The sequence below is a fragment of the Anguilla anguilla genome, chromosome 18 (genome assembly GCF_013347855.1).
Source record: "Anguilla anguilla isolate fAngAng1 chromosome 18, fAngAng1.pri, whole genome shotgun sequence".
Lineage (NCBI taxonomy): Eukaryota > Metazoa > Chordata > Actinopteri > Anguilliformes > Anguillidae > Anguilla > Anguilla anguilla.
Window position 1 is genome coordinate 7,843,118 of NC_049218.1, and position 22,991 is coordinate 7,866,108.

A 22,991-nucleotide genomic window follows, 5' to 3' on the forward strand; every position below is an offset into this window, starting at 1 on the left:
TGGTGTTGAACTGAATCCCTGCTGTGTCAGTGTGGACTGCGGCTAGGACCCGCGCTGGACTGTGTGTGATCAGGTGGAACATCACGCAGGGATGACGGATTCGCAGGCGAACACGGTCAGAACTGCAGCCAGATTTTGGTGCGCTCTGTGGTCTGGCCCGGTCATGCCTACGGACCACAGACCCCACCCCCAACCCCCAACCCCCACCCCCCAGGTCCCCTGAGCCTCACTCAGACAGTGATTACCCTTGGTACCGGCTGGCGTTGGTCATATCTAACCCAGGGGTCGTGGTGGGGTCAAGGTTCACGGTGGGGCGGTGCGTCTGGCCGTCGGGGGTCCTGCTGGGGGCGGGGTGGGGGCACCGCTTGATCGACCCGCTGAGACTCTTCCGCCCCGTGTCTGTGAGCCACAGACGCCTCCCAAAGCCAGATTTGCTAAATCTCTGCGGAGCTTCTTAAACCCACAAGCAAAAAGATCAGCAAACAACCTGGGTCTGTCTTTGGAAGACTGGACTGGACCCTGCTCTGCCTGTCTTTGAGGACTCTGCAGGTTTGATGGCTCTTGAGGAAATTTTTTTTTTTGTGGTTTCTTTTGTGTTGCTCCACTTTCAGTGATACGTAATGTCTGCATTTGGCTTTTTCTTTTTTCTTTTATTTTTATTTAACCAAAAAAACGAAGTCAGATGATTTTGTACGGTAAAGGGGCTTTTCCCCAGACACTGGCTGCAGTGTGTTCAAGCCGCCCGCTGGCGGTTTAGCAACCGCGCGGCTAAACTGAAAACAGAAACGCTCTCGCTCCCGAGAAGAAGGAAAGAAAGAAAGGATGTTGTGTGCGTTCTGTGTGGCCGGCGGAATGACAGTGTGTGAGAAGCCTGCAGCACACACAGTCTCACACGGTCTCACACGGTCTTACACAGCTCAGCATCGTGCTGCTCGAGTCCGCTGCTGCGTTTGAATAGCTGGGGCCGGGGTCCTCTCAGAGACCCCCGGAAGAATGTACACATCCCAGATGTACACTTCCCAGATTCCTTCCTTACCCCCCCCCCCCCCGTCCTCTTCCCTTTGTCTTCCAGTGTGAGCAGAAGGAAGAGTACATAGAGAAGATCCAGGGCCTGGACTTCGACACAAAGGCGGCCATCGCGTCTCACATACAGGAGGTATTTAACAAGCCGGCCTGACGTAGCGTCCGGCTAACAGGGCTTCTGGGGTCTCGCAAATGCGTGTTTTATGTCTGCAACGTGTGCTCTCATCATTTTTTTAAAATTACGCACCGAGAAAAGGCTGTTGCTTCTATATACAATGCAACCTGTTGCCATTACAAGCTTTGTACATTTGTTGGGTATGTCTTATCTGCCAGTCCAGATCAGGAGAAGCTGAAAGGCGCATCAGCAGTGTGGCTAACACTGGGCTGACATTTCATCTGTTTGTTTTAGTGGAGCAACGTCTTAGCCCTGACGGAAAGATAGATACGCTAGCAAGTCAGCCTCCAGCTGTAACGTGAAGCACAATTAACTATTTACTATTCACAATTCAAGCATTCAGCAGTTGCTTTTAGCCAAAGGGACTTGTAGAAGGTGCATTTAACATGGCTAGAAAAACATTGAAGCTAGAGATAAGGAAAGCTTTGATCAGTGCGATCGTAGAGATGCAGTGATTTCAGTAATGTAATATCGGATAGGCATTACCGCCATCTGTAATCACTTAATTGGAATTAGCTCAGCCTACTCACTCTGAGTGTGTGGGAGGCGGGGCTCCATGCAGGAGGGGGCGTGGCTTTGAGCCTTGTTGTGGTTGCCAGGTGACCCATAACCAGGAGAAGGTGTTGGACCTGCAGTGGCTGGAGGCAGGCTCGCTCGCCCCGGAGGACCTGGACTCTCTCTCCAGGAGCATGGCCTTCCACCTCAAGCGGCTGGTGGACGAGAGGGACGAGCAGCTGGAGGTACGGACCTGTCACTCAAAACACGGATACAGCCTTCTGTTATCTCGAAGCTAGGTGCATCTCTGCTCTGTGACTGAAAAAATCCTCTGTAAAATCTAGATTCAATTAAAGGCAAATCCCACTACTTATTTTTTACTATTGAGAATGCACACGCTCATACCAATACGCACACACACACACTCAGACATATTAAAGTCTGGTTTGAGGATTAAGGAAGTGGTAATCCAGGAGGGGCCTGAGCTCACAGTAATCTGTACTTGTTAGGTGCTCACAGAACATTATATCATGATAAGGGGCCATAATCAGAAATGTTTGGGAACCTCTGCTCTCCTGGGTTTTCCCACTCTTTACAACAAACCTTGTGGTATAGATAATGAGGACTGCATCTTTCTGGATTTCATGCCAGTTTTGCTTCTGATTATTTACTTAGCCCAGTCACTTATGATCTGATCTGACATGTTGGCTAAATGTATTGATAAGACCTGTTTCCGTGACCCGGTATCAAAGATTTTCCTGTGGCCTTATCTCTGTGTGAGCCAGCATTGGCATATAGAGAGTTAATTGAGCCAGGGGAACTGCTGGAGCAGATGCCTGCATGTACTCCTGCCTTCTACCTCTACAGCACAGTCAAATGCAGCACATCACAGTCAACTTCTTAGCAATTAGATAATTTAGAATAAATAAATTGTCTTATTCAGGTTAATCAAAAACCCTGTTCCAGTGTCTGAATCTGCATTTATAAGGATCTTACTCATATACTGTGAATAAATAGGATGTGTGATATGTTTGGCTCCTGTGTCCCATTTTTAAGAGAATCCAGCCCCTTCGCTGCTCTACATTAAGCTGTGGCCTACAATTCACCACAGAAGAGAATGAGACACTAAATAAAGGAAAATTCAAATCAGACGTGTCCTGGATTGGAACTCAGACTAGAAAAAAAAAATGGCAGAAAATGTTTTTTTCCCCCCCACGTTGAAGTCAACATTTGCAACATCTGCAATTTGCACAACACAAAAAAATGTGTTGTTTTACGTTCTGCAGACTGTAATGCAAACACCCAGAGAGTGGCATGTGTAGACAGGAGAGCTGAAGGATTTTGGCATGAAGAATGTTGGCACAGGGCTTAGAAACTTTACATCAGTGTTCGTGCTCTCGCCTGCTTGTAATTATCTTTATTACTTCAAAAGGGATCGTCTGTACACGTGTGGGTACTTGTCCTGTGTCTGTAGGCTGATTTGTTGATTCGGAACAGTGTTCATATCTTTTAATCATTATCTTTATAGAGTGTGTGCATACATTTCCGTGTGTCCCTGGCCTCAAGCTCCCATAGTTCATGGGGAAATCAGGGCTTATGACATCTGTGTGATGCCGGTGAAATGCTTGATGGGAATTGTGAGAAAGTTTGCCTTCGCCTAAGTTTGGTGAATGTTTCTTTAAAAGGAAAAAGTTTGATAACTTTTATGGATTTGAACTGAAATCAGTATCACATTACCGGAATGGAATACATTTAAAAATATTCCAATATATTATCAAGCCATTGAACCTTTTTACAATAAATTATGTGAAGATTATTGCCACTATCAGATATTGCTAATATATTTTTTCAGTAAAGAGCTGTGAAACGTACTTGTGAATATATTTTCAAAAATGTTGATATGTTAAGATATATTTCAATATAGGCCTTTTCTGGAACGGTTGGACTGAGTGTAAAACAGCTGTTAGCCGCCCGAGGTGTACTGTGTGGACGAGGGTGTGATTTAAAGAGACCTCAGCCGCTAACGTACTGCCGTCCCGTTAGCCTAGCGCCCGGAGCCTCTGGTGTCTCATAACAAACCTCAGCTAGGCTCTCTCTGGGCCATCCTGCCTTCATTAAAACGCTGTTTACTCGGGAGAGCTGTGAGTTATGAGCAGCCTGACAGCAAATTCAAATACACCCTCCCCCAACACCCCCTCCCGGCTCGAGTTCCTGTGCTCTGCGGTTCATTTGAGCCCAATTCAGACCACTTCCGACCACTTCAGCCCACTTCACCGATTGGTCCGTTTTCCCGTGGGGCTCAGCCAACCGCGGCCCAGGTCAATGGCCCCGGTGCAAGTTAGGTAAATCCGTTAGACCAATTAGACGAGTGCTCCTAATTACGTTTGGAGTTTCCATTTAATGGAGTGTTCCCCCGAGGGTGCGGTTGGGGCCCCAGGGGGCGTGGCCTAATGTGTGTCATCCCTCTAATCGCACTCCTCTTAGAGAGCAGAGAGGAGAGGGAGGGAGCACAGAGAGGAGAGGAAAGGAGAAGGGAGAGATGGAAAGAGACACACTGCCTCTTTGCATAGGCAACTACATTAGTGGCCCGTTCACACTTGAGAATATGAATCAGCTTATTGGCTGTAGGTGAAGTGAGTTGGTGGATTTTCTGTGATGTGCTACTGGGCAAATTATTAATTTAGAAAGACGTTACACTTTTTAATTGAGTCAGTTGTAGAATAGCAGGTGAAGTCTGTGGGGATACAGTGGCTGAATGTGTGGACATCTGATCACTGAAGCTACACCATTCATGGAAAACGATTGAGCAAAATCCAGAGAAAATGGCGACGTGCCAAGCCTGCATTGTGTTGCGATGTGTTTGAGGGAAGAGTTATGGAGGAACTTAAACACGGTTTCCGCAGCCTTAATTGATTAAGAGGCCGGAAGTGTGATAAAACAGCACACAAGGGGGAAGCCAGGGCCAAGGCTGGGAGCTACTGTTTTGCAGGAGTTGAAAATGAGTGTATTGTTTCATGCCTGATTACTAATCGCCCCTCCTTCCCTCCCCAGACGATCGTGGAGCTGACTCAGGAGAGGGACTGCGGCCAGCTCGCAGCCCCCGCCCCCAGCGCCCAGTCCCCCAACGACTCTCCCAGCATGCACCGCACCGAGAGCCGCCAGCACCTGTCCGTGGAGCTGGCCGACGCCAAGGCCAAGATCCGCCGCCTCAGGCAGGAGCTGTGAGTACCGCCGGCGCCCCCTGGCTTCAGAGAGGGAACTGCAACGTTTCGCGTGAATGTGGACACAGACAAACTCATTATTGTGTTCTTCTAATGTTCAAATTTTCAAATGGGAGAAATCCGTTGTTCAGTTGAGGTTGTTAAATTTGAAATTCTGTTACATTTGAACTGCGTTGTTGTTGACAGTGTGATACAACACCCCCCCCCCACACACACACACACCAAATTGACTGTAGCACAAAAAGCTACAGTGCAGTTTATTCATATGAAAATATATAAATATTCATATATTCAAAATGAATATATTACTGTACAAAAATAACACACAGTATTGTTTTTAATGCCATATTTTGAATGTCCTATGAGGGCTATAATGACATGAAGGTAAAATGGTTATAAATGACAAGGTCTTAAAGGAGGCATTTATTGGGCCAAAAAGTTCCCAAAAATGGCCACTTTGATTGCAAATTTCTAAAAAGGTGTTTGTCACCCAAATCTCAAGTTAATGAGTCAAATGGCTTTCCTCCATAGGTTCCTTGTGGGAGATTTCTTTGACGTTGTCGGAATTTTGTGTGCACACCCATACGGGCTGTCCCATCAGAACATCTTGGGCAGGGTTCTCTCCTCCCTGCAGCTCACTTCATCACGAAGGGGAACCACTTGCCCCCCCCCCCATGTCTCTGTTTGACCTCGTTCTGCTGTCTGTATCTGAAGAGGAAGGAACTGCTCATTTTAGCCTTTCGGAGCTGCAGAGTTCAGGCGTCTCAAACGGCTGCTCTGGTTAGCAGCCCTAATCTTAGTCCTCGAGGTCATCAGGGGTGAGAAATCTGCCTTACAGCATCTCTCACAGAATCGGGACCTTCTGCAATACGTTGTGTTATAAATATATCGTCCTTATCTGCTGCGATATGTTTTCTGATCTCATCTGTGTAATATGCTTTATTGCGATATGCTGCAGTCTATCCCTTTTCTGTAAGGTCCATCCTAACGCAAAACGTTCTCACAACTTGCCATCACGTGCAGTGGTGGCAATGTTGTAACGTTGACAAAACATACGAGAACGTTTTGCTTTGGCTGGGATGACACGTTTTGTCCCGTCTTTCGCGAGAACGGAAGAACCCGTTTGTTCCACGCCGAAGAGGAACTGCAGCGCGCCACAGCCGTTAGAGTTCCATAACGCTGGCTTGTCTCGTTTCCTCTTTCTGCAGGTCATTTTCGGACTCTGTTCTGCCGGCGCGGGCGGCGCGAGAGCTTTTAGAACCCTCATAAGTGTTGATGAACTTCCTGTTTCCCGGGGGGGCGCTGACCTTGTGGGATGGGAGCACGCAGTCAGCGTGTGCTAACGTTCCCCGTAAGAACAGCGACGGACGTGAGCGCGGTGTTACACCAGTGCGTCGCTCCTCCTGTTAAAGGAACAGACCACGTGACGTGAATTAATCTGCATGCTGAGGTCTATTTTAAATTGAGAAACCATCTGTTAAAGCAGTGTTGAGTGGAGCCGGTATCTCGACAGGAGTCAGCGTTAGTGCTGTATTAAACTGAGCGGGTATCTGACCAGCTAATTACCCGTCAGATCTTTCTGACGTTCCTAATGGGGAAGTACAATGAAACTCCTTATGAAGCACTTTCATTTAAACATCCCGGAGTGCTTTACGATAAGACCGAGATTAGAGAGCCTGTGTCTGCTGAAAATTCAGACTGTAAGAGTAATTTGCACAAGAGTCTTAAGACCTGAGTTAAGGGCCAATTGCTGCTGTATCTCTAATAGGACTTGGGATTGAATTCCAGAGACTATATGGCGAACTGCTGAAAGTGTCTTTCCCACAAATTAATGACCCAATAACTGAAAAACAATGTGTAAACAGGTAAATCAGTTCAACATTTAAAATATGGCACTGTTCTAGTGCATGCATGGACCCTCCTCAAAGTCTTTGCACTTTGCTAGTAAAGTGAAGTAGTGTGAGAGAAGCTCATCAGCATAATGAATAATACTTAAACATTTTAATTCTTTTGACAGGAGAAAAACTGCTGCGGTTTTCTGCAGTTAAAAGAGACGTCCATTTGCACTAATGTTTAGAACATACTTCTCCTTTCTTTCGATTCATGTTTTGGTTGGTAAAAGCGTTTTGTTGAGAATCACCGGGGACCTGCTGGGTTTCCAGAAGCTGTTCTTGCAGCGTATGAAGCAGAGGTGGGCGTGGAGGGCCGTATCTGTGTCTGGATCTCCCGCCAACTCCTGCTCTTAATGATTTAATCAGATTAAAACATGTAGGCAGTTATGACATCTGGGCAGGATTTATTGGAAAAACTCAAATGTATAATAGAAGAATAGAAGTCTGTATGAGACATCTAACTGTGGGCTGATCTGAGTGAAGTGGTGTATATAGCGGTGTATTTAGCGGTGTATATAGCAGCCTGTGTAGCGGATTAGCTTAGCTGAGCCAGGGTAACTAACTGAAGCAGAACCCAGCAGCCCTTCAGGAGCAGTCGCCCACTCCTGGTATAGAGAGTTAACCCTGCATACACAGCAGCCCTTCTGGAACTGTTGCCCACTCCTGGTATAGAGAGTTAACCCTGCATACACAGCAGCCCTTCAGGAACTGTTGCCCACTCCTGGTATAGAGAGTTAACCCTGCATACACAGCAGCCCTTCTGGAACTGTTGCCCACTCCTGGTATAGAGAGTTAACCCTGCATACACAGCAGCCCTTCAGGAACTGTTGCCCACTCCTGGTATAGAGAGTTAACCCTGCATACACAGCAGCCCTTCTGGAACTGTTGCCCACTCCTGGTATAGAGAGTTAACCCTGCATACACAGCAGCCCTTCTGGAACTGTTGCCCACTCCTGGTATAGAGAGTTAACCCTGCATACACAGCAGCCCTTCTGGAACTGTTGCCCACTCCTGGTATAGAGAGTTAAAGTGTATAAATAGCATCTTTGGCCCAGGTGTGCCGGAGACACAGGCCCTGCGGGACTGGCGGCTGGAACAGCCGCGCGGAAAATAGCGGCGAAAGGTGACCTTCGCGCGGTGGCTGGCGTGCGGATGTGCCGCCCGCCTCTGTCTAGAGTACCGAGACTCGACGGTAACGCGGTGAGACGCTGCCTGCGTTTCGCGGCCCAGATCGGGAGCGGCCTCGGAGTGATGGATGGCTGCGGCGTGACTTTGACCCATTTTAGGTCCCGCTTTCCCGCCGTTCCCGCCACGAGCACAGAGCGCTGCTCGGCCCGCTTTACCCACAATCCCGCCTGCTCTTTACCCACAGTCCCGCCTGCTCTCCGCGCTTTCCTGCAGAACGCGCGCTCTCCATTATCAGGTCATATTCTAGCTGTAGGTTTAGAAGTGATAATAATGGCGGTAATGGCTCAGTAGTCGCTGGTGTGCTGTTCTGTTCTGGTTGATAATGACGGTCGTGGTGTTTCCTGGGTTGTGATGGAAACAGCTGACCGCTGCTGCGGCTCACGTAGGGCACACCGCTAGCAAAGTCCGTTACTGCTCTGCCATCCAGAACAGCCCACAGATCAGCCTCCCCACGACCAGAGAGCAGCACCAATACACAGGTTCACAGGTGACAACTGCAAGCAATAAAATTCTCTTCTTCCTGTCTCTTTCTGTCCAGTTAGGGTCAGAAAAAAGGAACGAACTTTGGCCTTTCCTGAGAACTGTAACTGCTATACCTGCAGCTCTGTGCTACTCTACAGTTTTAAAAAAAACATGTTAAAGATGTACACCACCTGTGGTAAACGGTATCTTTATAGCTTTTCGATTCTGTGAGTTGGAATGTTAATCTATGGAGGGGCGACATAGCTCAGGAGGTAAGACCGATTGTCTGGCAGTCGGAGGGTTGCCGGTTCAAACCCCGCCCTGGGCATGTCGAAGTGTCCTTGCGCAAGACACCTAACCCCTAACTGCTCTGGCGAATGAGAGGCATCAATTGTAAAGCGCTTTGGATAAAAGCGCTATATAAATGCAGTCCATTTACCATTTACCATCTAATCCTGTGTATATTTACCCAGGACTGGCTGGGGTTAATTTTGATTTTTTTTTAAATACTCTAAATAGCAGGGATCAGCAGTCCCTGGTCCAGGAGAGCTGCAGGGTCATGTGTTTTTTTTTGTTGCTAGGCAATGCTTATTTGATTAATTGAAGCGGCTGATTACACGGTTTACCTCACCTGGATTCTGCGGTCTGAATCGGACTGAAAGCAGAAGGCAGCAGCAGACCCTGTGGCTCTGAGGTGCGAGAGATATAGTGCTCGGTGCTGAGGTTATAAAAACTGCCTTCAATAACAAGAATTCATTTTCACCCCTTCAGCCAACTGAACACATTTCCCCTCTTCACTGCTGGCAGTCATGCTGTTCCAATTATTTTGTCTCCTACAGCTCACAGAAATATAATGTAGATTGGAGCCTTTTTCCCACCACAGAAATTGCATACAAAAAAAAAAAAAGAATTCAAACCCACAAAAATGTTCTCCCTCTCCTTATTAAACAAGGCCAAGTAGATGTTGGGGTTCAGCAGTTACCAGTGGTGGAATGGGGGGGGGGGGAATCCCACTCCACCCTTGTTGTTTATACACCTTATTTATTTAGCATGGGCCATGTATAATTAGAGCGTGGATTCCACAGACTGAAATCTGAGGCAGCATACCACTGGTACTGCAGAGCCCCTCGTTTTCGCCCCAGCGAGATGGGTGTGAAAATGTGTGGCGAGGGTGATGAAGAGCAGGCGGGAGGAAGGGTGTACACATGCTGCCGCATGATGAAACCGCCAGGCTGCAGTAGAACTGAGAACAGGTAGACCCGCTGGTCTTTATTCCTGTGTACTGCGTTTCACACAGGTAGACCCGCTGGTCTTTATTCCTGTGTACTGCGTTTCACACAGGTAGACCCGCTGGTCTTTATTCCTGTGTACTGCGTTTCACACAGGTAGACCCGCTGGTCTTTATTCCTGTGTACTGCGTTTCACACAGGTAGACCTGCTGGTCTTTATTCCTGTGTACTGCGTTTCACACAGGTAGACCTGCTGGTCTTTATTCCTGTGTACTGCGTTTCACACAGGTAGATCCGCTGGTCTTTATTCCTGTGTACTGCGTTTCACACAGGTAGACCTGCTGGTCTTTATTCCTGTGTACTGCGTTTCACACAGGTAGACCTGCTGGTCTCTTTGTTCCTGTGTGCTGTGTTTCCCACAGGTAGACCCCGCTGGTCTCTTTGTTTCTCTATACTGTGTTTCTTGCAGGTCGACCCCGCTGGTATCTTTGTTTCTCTATACTGTGTTTCCCACAGGTAGACCCTGCTGGTCTCTTTGTTTCTCTATACTGTGTTTCTCGCAGGTAGACCCTCTGGTCTTTGTTCCTCTGTACAGTGCTTCCCACAGGTAGACCCTCTGGTCTTTGTTCCTCTGTACAGTGCTTCCCAAAGGTAGACCCGCGGAGATGAGAGTCAGGCCTCTTGCTGTGATCTGCTCCCTTTGTGGCAGAGGATATTGAGCTGGGGGAAATGCACAGAGGTGTTTGAAAGCGTGGCGTGCGGTTGTAACATTCGGTTCACCGCGAGGAAGCAGATCACTGCGGGGGTGTGTGTGTGTGTGTGTGTGTGTGTGTGTGTGTGTGCGCGCGCTGCGTGACTGTGGACTGCCGCCGTACGCCGGACTCGAAGCCCGTTTCCGTGCGGCTCTGGTGCTTATCAGCACTTTCCAGCTCCCGCGAGTTGGATTTGGTTTTTTTTCTTGTGGAATTGCAATGGCGTGTGCCATGTGTGTGGCTGTCCTCCCAATCCAAACACCATCTGACTGCACGTGGGGGGGGGGGGGGGGGGCTGTCCTGTCCAGTCCACATCTGAGCCCAGCCGCTAACTCCGCGCTCCCGCCGTGTTTTTAAAAGCACCAGGTGACGCGCTGCGTTCCCCGCTCAGAGCCCCGGAGCCACGCGTTGTAAAACAATCCTCCCGCGGCTCTGCTTTGCATCCAAACAAACAGTGCTCACCGACCGTTAGAGCGCGTTTGAATGCGGCTGCTGGGTGGCGCGTCCTGATAAGGCACTGCTCTAGCGCATGGGTGGGGCCCCCAAGGGGAGGAACAGAATCCTGTCAGTATAGTCTGTGACCAGTAGCCTCACAGGGCGATGCCTAATTGGCTCTAACGTCACCTGGGTTAGGGAGGGATCAGTCAGCTGGAACCTGCATCTCTTTGCTCTCTAGCGACCCCTGCTGGTCTATCAGGCACCCGCGGTACATATGCTGAAGCTGCGCATTAAGTGCCTTCCTCCAGCTCCTGTGTCTGGAAGCTTGGTTTGTGGACTGCAGTGTCTAACCCTTCAAAGTGTAGGTTTTTATGGAATGGTTTTTCAAAATTCTAAGTCGGTGTTCTAGAACTTCATTACTTCAGTATTGGAATGTTCAGTTAAGATTTTTGCATTTGCGATCTTGCACCTTAAAGGGTTAAAGAAGCGGCTGCCATGCTTCATTACCTGCTTTGAGAAGAGTGTGTGCTTGTCTGCACTCTCCCACATCAGCTTCTGAACTTTACAGCGCGAGCTTGGCTGTGTGCGGCTGGGCGTTAAAAAAAAAAAAAAAACAGGATAAAAATGAGGGAAAGGCTTTAAAAAATGGATTTGAATATAAACGCAGGCTAATTTGGTTTAATGCGTGCAGAATTTCCGCCTCAGTGAGTTCATCGACCTTTTTCCTTGGAAATGCTTTGTGCGCACAGTGTAACAAATAAAACATAAATGAAAAGGCAGTGTCACTTTTTTATCGCTTTTTGAACAACAATGTAGATTACAACATGGGGAAACTAAGTCTGCCTGTACAGGTAGAGATTTGCATATTTCCATCAGGGCCTCCGCTGGCAGTGAGGGTTTGTTTCAAACTGTTCCTGTTTTTATCGGTTTCATTTTACTGAGGGTTTTGAGCGCGTGGCTCTGTAGGGGGGATTTATTGCATGCTTTTCTATTCAGTCCACAGGGGAATGAGTTCTTAATTTTTTCCTTACTGTAACGTTGTTTTCTTGTCAGTATCCTTTTGTTGGATTGAATAAACTCACTTGAACATGCACACACAGGCACAGAGACACACAGGTACACACACAGACACACGCACAGCCACACAGGCACACACACACACGCTTATACACTAAAATGTGCCCCAGGTTATTTCGTCTTCTATAAACACGCATTACAGTATCTGTCTGTTTTGAGTGCCAGTGTATGCAAACCTGGCTGTAGCTTTGTGGACGTGGACACATCCACGTTAAGGCTGAGGGAAACTCTGTGTGTCACAGTGAGCCGCTACCTGCGCAGCTAATGCTAGCACTGGTGAGGCCCTACACATTACAGCTAATGCTAGCACTGGTGAGGCCCTACACATTACAGCTAATGCTAGCACTGGTGAGGCCCTACACATTACAGCTAATGCTAGCACTGGTGAGGCCCTACACATTACAGCTAATGCTAGCACTGGTGAGGCCCTACCCATTATGGCTAATGCCAATACAAGAGGCGCATTTTCGTCATGGTGAACTTGTGCCCATTATTGCTAATGCTAACTGTTGTTCATGTCAGTAGTTGTTTTGGTTAATGCTAATGCTGAGTCTGTCACCCGGTATTCAATTTGACTAATGCTAATCGATGAGCAGGGGTTCACAGACGCGCGCACCAATGCGGGGCTCTGAAGTGAAGGATTGTGGGGAGGATGTAGAGAGCAGAGAGATTGAGAGGCGTGACCTCTGTCTGACCTTAGGAGTGACCCTGCCGGCTGCACCAGAACTTCCTCTAGCCGGGGTCATCAGGAGGGCAATGGCTAGCTGTGTCGCTCCGGGCAACAGCCTCCACTGAGCACCCTCCCAACAGGCACACGCGCTGAGCATGCTCATAACAGGCGTATGCACAGAAAAATCTTCAGTGTGAAGTCAGATTTGATAGAGTATTTCAAATCTGTAATTACAGAGTAAACCTTGTCCAGTTGTTAGAGTTGATTGAACACTAATAATTTAGCTGTGCACACATGTTAGCCTCTGAGCGTTTGAGCCATTGAACATGTGTACATGAAATCCATGATTATCTGCAGCGGATGATCTGGAGCAGGGCTTATATACATAATCCGGGTCGGCGAGAAGAACAGGTTCTTCTCGTTTATGTTTTCACCTTAAGCTCAACTACCAGTTTAGACTCGAGGAACCAGCTGAGCTGAGTTTACTGCTTAATAAGCTGTTTTAATTGGGTGATTAAATGCTCAGTGACAACGAAAACCAGCAGACCATGCGGCTCTCCAGGACCGGGGTTTGGGTTGAGCCCTGATCTCAGGCTGGCCTCCCCGTTCGCACCTTCTGGGATAAGATTGGAAACAGACGATCTAGAAAATACCAATGATGATCTAGGTAAATACCAATGACCCAGCAGTATGAGAAGTATTTCAGTAACAAGCCGTAATAGTAATATTATCTGTGATAATGTAGCGCAAGATCAAATATAATGGGCCTCCTCAGCCCTATTTGAGTGCTGTGTGGTTTTAGCAGCTCAGTTTAATGAGTGTAGGTCAGTTGCGCCTTAGGGTGTGTACCACTGCTCACACGCGAGGTAGCCGTAGCGTGGTGTGGGACGTGCAGTGTGGTTTTTTTAATTGCTACAGGGCATTGTGCTCCACCTGTGGCCTTCTGTTCACCTGGGCAGGTGTGCAATGTGTGATTTCCTCTCGGTCCATCAGCAGGCTTCTTAGGTGGAAACACTGGAACGCTTGTCCGGGTTATTTGTTTCAGACGACAGCTGTTCATTGAACACACTTGTTGAGCTACTGTAGAACAGCGGGCTGTTATGTGGGGCGTAGCGCGGTTGTGTGTGTGTGTGTGTGTGTGCGCTTTGTCCTGTCGGTGTGGGGCAGCCCTGCAGGCGGAGGTGTGCTCACTCTGTGGCTCGAGGGTTCAAATCCAGCCCATCCTTCCTTGTACTCTTCAGAAGGGAACTTTACCTGCATTTACCTGCATTCCTTCAATAACCTGAAACTGGCAAATGCCCACTCAGTAAACATTATATACGCATGTGTGCTAAAAGCCCCCTTTCTCTCCCCCCACATCCCCCTCTCTCTCCTCCCCCCCCCCCCTCTCTCTCTCATCCCCGCCTCTCTGGCAGTGAGGAGAAGAGTGAGCAGTTGATGGATTGCCGGCAGGAGTTGGAGAATCTGGAGGTGGAGCTTAAGAGGATCCAGCAGGAGGTACAGTGAGGGAAACAAGTGGTTAATCACAGCTCCGTTACACCCACCACCACTGGCCAATCACTGATAAACGCTCCCTGTCCAACATCCACTGCCAGCCAATCACAGCTAAAGCTTAATATCTGACACAAGCCACCAGCCAATTACTGCTTAAGCTCCATGTCCGACGACCACCATCAGCCAATCACTGCTTAAGCTCAATATCTGACGCTTGCCACAAACCAATGACTGCTAAAGCTCCATGTTCAACCACCAGCCAATGACTACCACAGCCCAGTTCATTGGAGTGTGCATGTTACCTTCATATTGTGAAACATCCAGTCAGGACAGCCTCCATTCTCTAATTAATTCCTATTGCACTTAACCAGTTAATGACTGAGCTGTGTCATAAAATGGCCCTTACAGTGTTCTCTTATTTTCACACTTTCTCTTTGAAGTGAACACACTTTAATACATGCAACATGCCCGAGTTATTTAGACCCCCTACTGTTCTTGTGACTCTTTAGAAAGGGAAATTCCTCCTTAAATGTAATTTGGCTGAAAAATAAAAAAAAAATAAAAAAAAAATCACATAGTGTTCTCTACCATGTCATTTACTTGAGAGCAGCTGGTGTAAATTGGGCACTGCCTTTGATTTTCAGCCAGAAAGACAAGAGGAGTGGATGCAGGGTGTGATTTTATTGGGGAGACGTGGGGGACGGGGTGCATAATTCAACCGCAGTGAGTGCTGGGCTGAGTCATCCTCCTAAAGACAATGAAGGCTTGTCTACTGTATTATTTCAATACATTCATTATTTAAACGGAAGTAAGTTGGTTTAAAAAAAAAAAACAACAAACTGAAGATTTAATTATTTAAAATGATGACAGAATCAGCCATTTAGAAAAATGTACTTTTTTTAAAACATGAAAGTTATGGTCCTGGTTATGGCACATTTGTGCGCGATTCCTCGGCATGTGAATATTTAATTGAAATTTCTGTTGTCATGGGAACACAGCTCTGAAGTACAGTGTGTTTCTTTGCATGCCAGAACATGCAGCTGCTGTCGGACGCGCGGTCGGCCCGGGCGTACCGCGACGAGCTGGACGCCCTGCGAGAGAAGGCCATCCGTGTGGATAAGCTGGAGAGCGAAGTGGGCCGCTACAAGGAGAGGCTGCACGACATCGAGTTCTACAAGGCCAGAGTGGAGGTATGAGAGACAGGATGACCATAGAGTTCTACAAGGCCAGAGTGGAGGTATGAGAGACAGGATGACCATAGAGTTCTACAAGGCCAGAGTGGAGGTATGAGAGACAGGGCTCCCATAGAGTTCTGAAAGGCCAGAGTGGGGGTGGGGGTAGGAATACCATAGAGTTCTACAAGGCCAAAGTGGAGGTATGGGAGTCGGACTACCGTAGAGTTCTACTAGGCCAGAGTGGAGGTATGGGAGACAGGGCTACCATAGATTTATATAAGGGCAGAGTGGTGTTAGGAGGCACAGGGCGACCATAGAGTTCTACAAGGCCAGAGTGGAGGTGTGATGAGTTGAGTGCGCAGTAGGGCCCTTGTCATTGAGGCGGTGCGTGTGTGTGAGCATGTATTCTGTGTGCTGTGGCCTCAGGAGCTGAAGGAGGATAACCAGGTGCTGCTGGAGACTAAGACCATGCTGGAGGACCAGCTGGAGGGCTCTAGGGCACGCTCAGACAAGCTCCACGAGCTGGAGAAAGAGAGCCTGCAGCTCAAGGCCAAGATCCACGACATGGAGATGGTGAGTGTCCGAAAGTGCTCTGAAAAATGTGGGGGGAAAAAATGGCTCACCAGTGCTAGCATTAGCTGGAATGGGTAGGGCCTCACCAGTGCAAGCATTAGCTGTAATGTGTAGGGTCTCAGCAGTGCAAGCATTAGATGTAATGTGTAGGGTCTCAGCAGTGCAAGCATTAGCTGGAATGTGTAGGGCCTCACCAGTGCTAGCATTAGCTGGAATGTGTAGGGCCTCACCAGTGCTAGCATTAGCTGCACAGGTAGTGGCTCACTGTGACACACAGAGCTTCCCTCAGTTTAGCGGAGATGTGTTTTACCTCATGAATGACGGCTCTATGCACTCGGGATCTGAGCGTTTGCCCACAAAGCCACAGCTAGGTTTGCATACACTGGCAATCAAAGCAGAGAGATAATGTGCGTTTCCAGAGGAGGAAATAACCTGGGGCACATTTAAATGTATAAGTGTGTGTGTGTGTGTGTGTGTGTGTGTGCGCCTGTGTGTCTGTGTGTTTGTGCATATGTTCATGTGTGTGTGTGTTTGCGTCTCAGGACCGGGACATTGGCAGGAAGCGGATCGAGGAGCTCCTGGAGGAGAACCTGGCCCTGGAGATGGCTCAGAAGCAGAGCATGGACGAGTCTCTGCACCTGGGCTGGGAGCTGGAGCAGCTGACCAAGGCCCCCGAGCTCAGCGAGGGTAGGGGCACCTCATTTACTCATGTAATTAATCTGTAATAACTGCCAAACCCCTCAGCTCAATGGGTACTTACACTTGATTTACTTATGTAATTAACCTGTAATAACTGCCAAACCTCAATGCTCAGTGGGTACTTACACTTATTCATATAATTAATATGTAATAACTGCCAAAGCCTAATGCTCAACAGGTACTTATGCTTAATTTATCCATCTAACTATTATGCAATGATTGCCAAACCTAGATTGCATGTGTCCACAGTGGTTCCTGTGCACATTAGCGCTTACCTTAGCTCTTAGCCTCTTAGCCCTGTGCACATTAGCATTTACCTTAGCCTCTTAGCCTCTTAGCCCTGTGCACATTAGCATTTACCTTAGCCTCTTAGCCCTGTGCACATTAGCCTTTACCTTAGCCTCTTATCCCTGTGCACATTAGCGCTTACCTTAGCTCTTCGGCCTGCGCACATTAGCGTTTACCGTAGCCTCTTAGCCCTGTGCACATTAGCGTTTACCTTAGCCATCTTATCCCTGTGCACATTAGCGCTTACCTTAGCTCTTAGGCCTGTGCACATTAGCGCTTACCTTAGCTCTTAGCCTCTTAGCCCTGTGTACATTAGCGCGTACCTTAGCTCTTAGGCCTGCGCACATTAGCACTTACCTTAGCGCTTAGCCTGTTATCCCTGTGCACATTAGCGCTCAGCCCTGCTTTTCTTGTTGTCGTAACCAGCAGTCCCGCAGAAGTCCCTGGGTCACGAGGTGAACGAGCTGACCTCCAGCCGCCTGCTGAAGCTGGAGAAGGAGAACCAGGCGCTGCTGAGGACGGTGGAGGAGCTGAAGGGCGCCGGCGAGCCCGCGGAGGAGGGAGGCGCGCGTCTCCTCCGGGCGGAGCAGGAGAACCAGAGGCTCACTCAGAAGGTGAGGAGGCCGGGGGCGGCCCGTGGTGCTGAGGTGCAGCCGTTACAGGGAACGACTGGAGCTCCAGTCAAAATCTAACTTTATCTAATCTAGCAGCAGATTTCCATAGCTCGTGATATTAATCAGGGTCTTTGGACAGTTTTATTTTATCGGAATAGCCATTACCTACAATTAATTTATTATGGCTTAGGGCTGCAGCAATCAATTATTTAGAATCTATTCTTCTATTATTAAAAAAAACTAAATTAAAATGTCTTACAAATTGTACAGGAGACAAAAGGAACATTGTTAGTAGATTTAAAAGACTTTGGCCGTTCTCTTGGGAACCCGGAGAAAACTGGGGGTTTACTCTTGGGCCATTTTCAGCGTGTTTGTCAGCTTCAGTCAGATAGAAAGCTGATAAAGCAGGAAGCTCGCGGAGGAGAACCCACTGTCAGCGCTGTGCTGTCACTGTTATTCCCCAAACTGCACACCCCAAGCTCGTTATTGGTTGGGAGACATTGGAGGTGATGGAAAAAAGATGAATTAAATCTATTAGGTGGGTGTATTTAGTGTTGCAGTTCTGGAGGGTTGTTAAAAAATCACCAGAATCTGTCTGGGACAGATCCGCAAAAGTCGATAACTCCGTCAAGGTAATTTTTCACATTCCAGGCGTTTTTATCTTCAGAGATTAAAGTCACCAAAGGATCGTCAGTCTAATACAAAGTAGCCGGGATGATATTTATAGTGTTTTAGAAAAATACAAAGATGAAAGAAAACCCGGAAAAAATACAATTGGGAGAGAGGTAGGAGGTAATTTTTCTGAGTGTGTTTTGTATCCTCTCTCTTCTCTTGCCGGCACGCGCTTATTTTTAGTTCATAAGCTTCCACTGCGCTTAAGAGAGGAGGCTCGGCACAGAACAGGCCATGCCTCGCACAAAGCAGAGATTAGCTTCTGCAATTGAAGGAGGCTGATTTACCCACTGCTGCGCGGCGGCGGCGGCGGCGATGGCGCTCTCCACACAAAGCTCTGCGGCTCCTCGTCAGGCACATGCTGCTGAGACTGAGGCTGAGAAACGGAGCCGCCGCCCGGACGAGGTGCGGTCATAAGCCGCTTAGCGAGGGGTAGATTGTTAAAAGCGTATTTCTGTTATCCGGCTGCCTGCCTCCAATATCGCAGTTTATTAGCTACTGCTGTGTGTGTGCGTGTGCGTGCCTGTGTGGTGTGTTTGTGTGTGTGTGTGCCTACGTGTGTGTGTGTGTTAGTGCCTGCGTGTTTTTGTGTGTGTGTGTGTGTGTGTGTGTGTGCGTGCGTGTGTGTGTGCCTACGTGTGTGTGTGTGTTCGTGCCTGCATGTTTTTCGTGTGTGTGTGTGTGTGTGTGCGCGCCTGTCTGTGTGTGTGTGCGCGTGCGTGCGTGTGTGTGTGCGTGTATGTGTTTATGTGTGTGTGTGCGCGTGCGTGCTTGTGTGCATTTGCGTTTCTGCGTGTTGGTCTGTGACTCTGAACACGAGGATGACAGTCGCAGCGCTAGACGTGCTCCTGCAGTCTGCACACGCAGCAGGCAGCACGGGCTGCAGATGCAGCAGGCGTGGCAGCCAGCCCAAGAGCAGCAGTGATATGCTAATTAACGCAGCCCCGCCCACATCTGGACTCCTCCCCTTTAATCAGCCTCAGTGAAATGGGTGCTAATGGATTGGGCCTGGCTGGGGGCCTGCTCACTGGTCTGGCAGACTGCCTGTTCCGGGCTCTGTACAGATGGGGCTCTGCCCCCTGCCCCCCCCCCCCCCCCAGCTTCCAGTTCACAGGAAACGGGGACATAGCTAACATGCTATTATCCTCCTGCACTTAGCAATTCACCCCTGTAGAGGACATGAGTCTCAATCTCAAGAACCATATATTCTGCTATACTGAGTTGGACGCTTCAAGGGACGTTCAACAAAAAATACAATGAATCATATTTTTGAAATATTTTAGCAATTTGGAATTTTTTAAGATAAACATGAAGCCGGGTTACTGAGTGCATGTGGCAGGGCTCAGTATGGGGGGGCTGGGGCCATGACTGGTTCAGTGGGCCCTACTGCAGTGCACTTTCCCCTCATTCACACCCCACCCTCCCCCCATGTGTGTGCGCAGCTGGAGCAGCTGCAGACCGAGCTGCGCGCAGACAGGCAGGGTCTGCACAGCTCAGAGAGCCTCAGCGCTGACCTGATGAAGGAGAAAGCCCAGCTGGAGAAAACACTGGAGACACTGCGGGAGAACTCTGAGCGACAGGTACACACACATATATATACACACACGCGCACACACACACACAGACACACTCACAGAACTCTGAGAGACATTTACACACACACACACACACACACTTATACACCCACACACACATGCACACTGCCAACAGACTTTGATGAAGATGAAGGCAGTCTTTCAAAACCGACAGTAATAAAATGTCCGCCTTTTTTGTTGGTATAAATTTTTGTTGTGTGGTACAAACACATAGTCTGCATGCTTTGAATATTTGGGATTTGGGATGTGTGATCTGAGGGCTTTATTGTAGTGTCCCTCTTAGGAAAGAAGAAAGCAAGGCTGAACTAAGCCTTTTATTGAGACGTGATGAATTGTGTTACAGCTAAATCTGTGAGTGCCTTGAGTGGCTAACTGGGATATAAAGGGATTTCTGTTTGAGCTGAGTACCTATCATTAGATTAGATAGGGACTGAAGTGGAAAACCCGATTTACAGATTTATAATGAAGATACAGAAGGCTGTCATTGTGACGTTTGACAGGATAAAATTTATGAAAAGGGTAAGATGTCAGCAGGTCAATAAACTGCCCTTTAGTTAGTTCATCATTCTAAAATCTGATTAGGGGGCAATTTAGCTATTTTTGGAACAAAGTCATAAGACCTGAATGCTGGTCCTGAAGGGAGTTCTCTCTCTCCCCCTCTCGTTCAGTGTCTCTTGTCTTTCACTCTCTCACCCTCTTCTCTCTCATTCTGCCTCAATTTAAATTCAATTCAAAATGGATTGACATATTTGAATATATTTACAAAGCTTCGCATCAATAAACATTAAAGACGTAAATAACAGTTTCCCTTGAAGCAATAAACATCAACTATGTTTCTTTGTGTGTGTTTGTGTGTGGGTGTGTGTGTGTGTGGGTGTGTGGTGTGTGTGTATTGAGGTTACAACATTTTGTTTGTTCCACGTGGACAGAAAAGCACTAAAAATGCTAAAAAAGAATGTTCTGGTGTGTTACTGGCGTCTGACTAGTTTATTCCAGAGCAATGGCAGTGCCGTTCTGTGCAGCTGATTCTGTGCCCTGTCTCTGGCCTCGTTGCAGCTGAAGGTTCTGGAGCAGGAGAACGATCACCTGACGCAGACGGTGGCCTCGCTGCGGCAGCGCTCGCAGGTGAGCGTGGAGGCGCGCGTCCGGGACGTGGAGAAGGAGAACCGCGTCCTGCACGAGTCCGTCAAGGAGACGAGCGCGCGGCTGAGCAAGGCGGAGTTCGAGCGCAAGCAGCTGCGGCGGGAGCTGGAGGAGCGGCGGGAGGCGGGCGAGCGGGCCGAGGAGCTGGAGGCGGAGCTCCGGCGGCTGGAGCGGGAGAACGAGGGCCTGGCGAAGCGCGCGGCGGGCCTGGGCGCCGCCCGCGACCGCGCCGAGGCGCTGGAGCGCCACAACGGCGAGCTGGAGGCGGAGGCGCGGCGCCTGAGGAAGAGGCTGGACGGGCTGCGGGGCACGGAGCTCCAGCTGGAGGCGCTGGAGAAGGAGAACGCCCAGCTGGAGGAGGAGAACCTGGAGCTGCGCCGGTCCGGGGAGGCGCTGCGGGCGGCGGAGCAGGAGAACCGGGAGCTGGAGGCGGAGCGGAGCCAGCTGCGGAAGAGCCTGGATCTCCTGCGCGCCTCCTCCAAGAAGACGGAGCGGCTGGAGGCCAGCTGCCAGGGCCTGGACACGGAGAACCAGCGGCTGCAGAAGGCCCTGGAGAACAGCAGCCGCAAGATCCAGCAGCTGGAGGACGAGCTGCGGGAGGTGGAGGCGGAGAACCAGGGCCTGCAGCGCAGCCTGGAGGAGCTGAAGGTCTCCAGCAAGCGCCTGGAGCAGCTAGAGAAGGAGAGCCGGGCGCTGGAGCAGGAGACGGCCCAGCTGGAGAAGGACAAGAAGCAGCTGGAGAAGGAGAACCGGCGGCTGCGGCAGCAGGCCGAGATCCGCGACGCCTCGCTGGACGAGAGCCACGCCCGCCTGGCCCGCCTGGAGCAGGAGAACCGCGCCCTGGGCAAGGAGGCCGCCGTCTCCAGGGACTCCTGCGGCCGCGTCCGCGACCTGGAGAAGGACAACAAGGAGCTGCTCAAGCAGGCCACCATCGACAAGAAGACCCTGCTCACCTTACGAGAGGTAGCCTCCTCCACAGCCTTCTTCTTATGACAAGCTTTCTGTTTATAGCTGGTTATGTTAGCGAGATGCGTTTGACTGGGGTCTTGTTTGAGTGGTTTTTATAGCTGGTTATGTGTTAGCGAGACGCGTTTGGGTTGCAGGAGCTGGTGAGTGAGAAGCTGCGGACTCAGCAGATGAACAACGATCTGGAGAAGCTGACGCACGAGCTGGAGAAGATCGGCCTGAACAAGGAGAGACTGCTGCAGGACGAGCAGAACACGGACGACAGGTAACACGCTCACGGGAGCGCACACGCACGCGTGCTCGCACATAAACATGCACACAACTGCACACACGTTCTGACATCCATGCTCACGCACACGTGCACATGCTTACACGCATCCATGCACACACACATGCAGGCGAACACACACGCACACCTGTATCCATGTGCAAATATACACGCACATATGCATGCATACACACAAAAACACACACAGAATATGCGCAGAGAGGAGTATGTATGTATACACGTAAATGCACATGCGCACACACACACACAATGCACACACAAACACACATGCATGCATGCTCACAGACAGGCACAGCACATGCATTATGTACACACACACACATGTAGTCACCACAAGTCAAGGTCTACAGTTCACCTCACTCAAGGCTGTGAGCTCTGTCTAGTGCCGGGGTTTCAGGAACAAAGAGGGGACTGTTCCCGTGTCCGAGCCCCATGAACGCTCGTGTAATCAGTGATGTGTGACAGGGTTGCCCTGCCTTATCTAGCCCCAAGGCTGCCTGTGTGCAGTCACTTTGATATTGACAGCAGGGGAGTGTCAGTTTTATCTCACAGGCTTTCGACAAATCAGCGACTGCAGCATCAAAAAAGAAAAAAAAAAAAACGCCTCTGTTATTGATTTTTTTTATGCCACAGAAGACATGGGGGGGAGTACACGCCAACAACAAAAAACTGCAAAACCTAAACAAAAGAGAAATGGACAAAAACCATGACTGAAACCAGAGCGTAACTACAGACACAGAAGTACTGACCGTACAACTCTACCTAAACGTTTAACCCTTTCATGCATGAATTATTACAGCGGACAGAAGTTTTGTCATGCACAGTATAAGAACTAAAGTAATTTTTTATTTAAAACATAAC

At 49.1% G+C, this 22,991-nt stretch overlaps 1 protein-coding gene across 4 annotated transcripts in view; it reads left to right on the forward strand.

Annotated features, from left to right (window-relative positions):
* The window catches only part of LOC118218108 (girdin-like), an 86,963-nt gene that overhangs the window by 42,309 nt on the left and 21,663 nt on the right, over window positions 1-22,991 (forward strand). For 3 of the 4 annotated variants that reach the window (XM_035400521.1, XM_035400523.1, XM_035400524.1), the window contains exons 6-16: window positions 1,073-1,156; window positions 1,798-1,938; window positions 4,745-4,914; window positions 14,038-14,119; window positions 15,148-15,306; window positions 15,718-15,864; window positions 16,407-16,551; window positions 17,278-17,465; window positions 19,580-19,717; window positions 20,789-21,838; window positions 21,979-22,106. In XM_035400521.1, the coding sequence (XP_035256412.1) occupies window positions 1,073-1,156; window positions 1,798-1,938; window positions 4,745-4,914; window positions 14,038-14,119; window positions 15,148-15,306; window positions 15,718-15,864; window positions 16,407-16,551; window positions 17,278-17,465; window positions 19,580-19,717; window positions 20,789-21,838; window positions 21,979-22,106 (2,432 nt within the window). The remainder of the gene's footprint in view (window positions 1-1,072; window positions 1,157-1,797; window positions 1,939-4,744; window positions 4,915-14,037; window positions 14,120-15,147; window positions 15,307-15,717; window positions 15,865-16,406; window positions 16,552-17,277; window positions 17,466-19,579; window positions 19,718-20,788; window positions 21,839-21,978; window positions 22,107-22,991) is intronic. The other variant, XM_035400522.1, reaches the window with a different exon arrangement.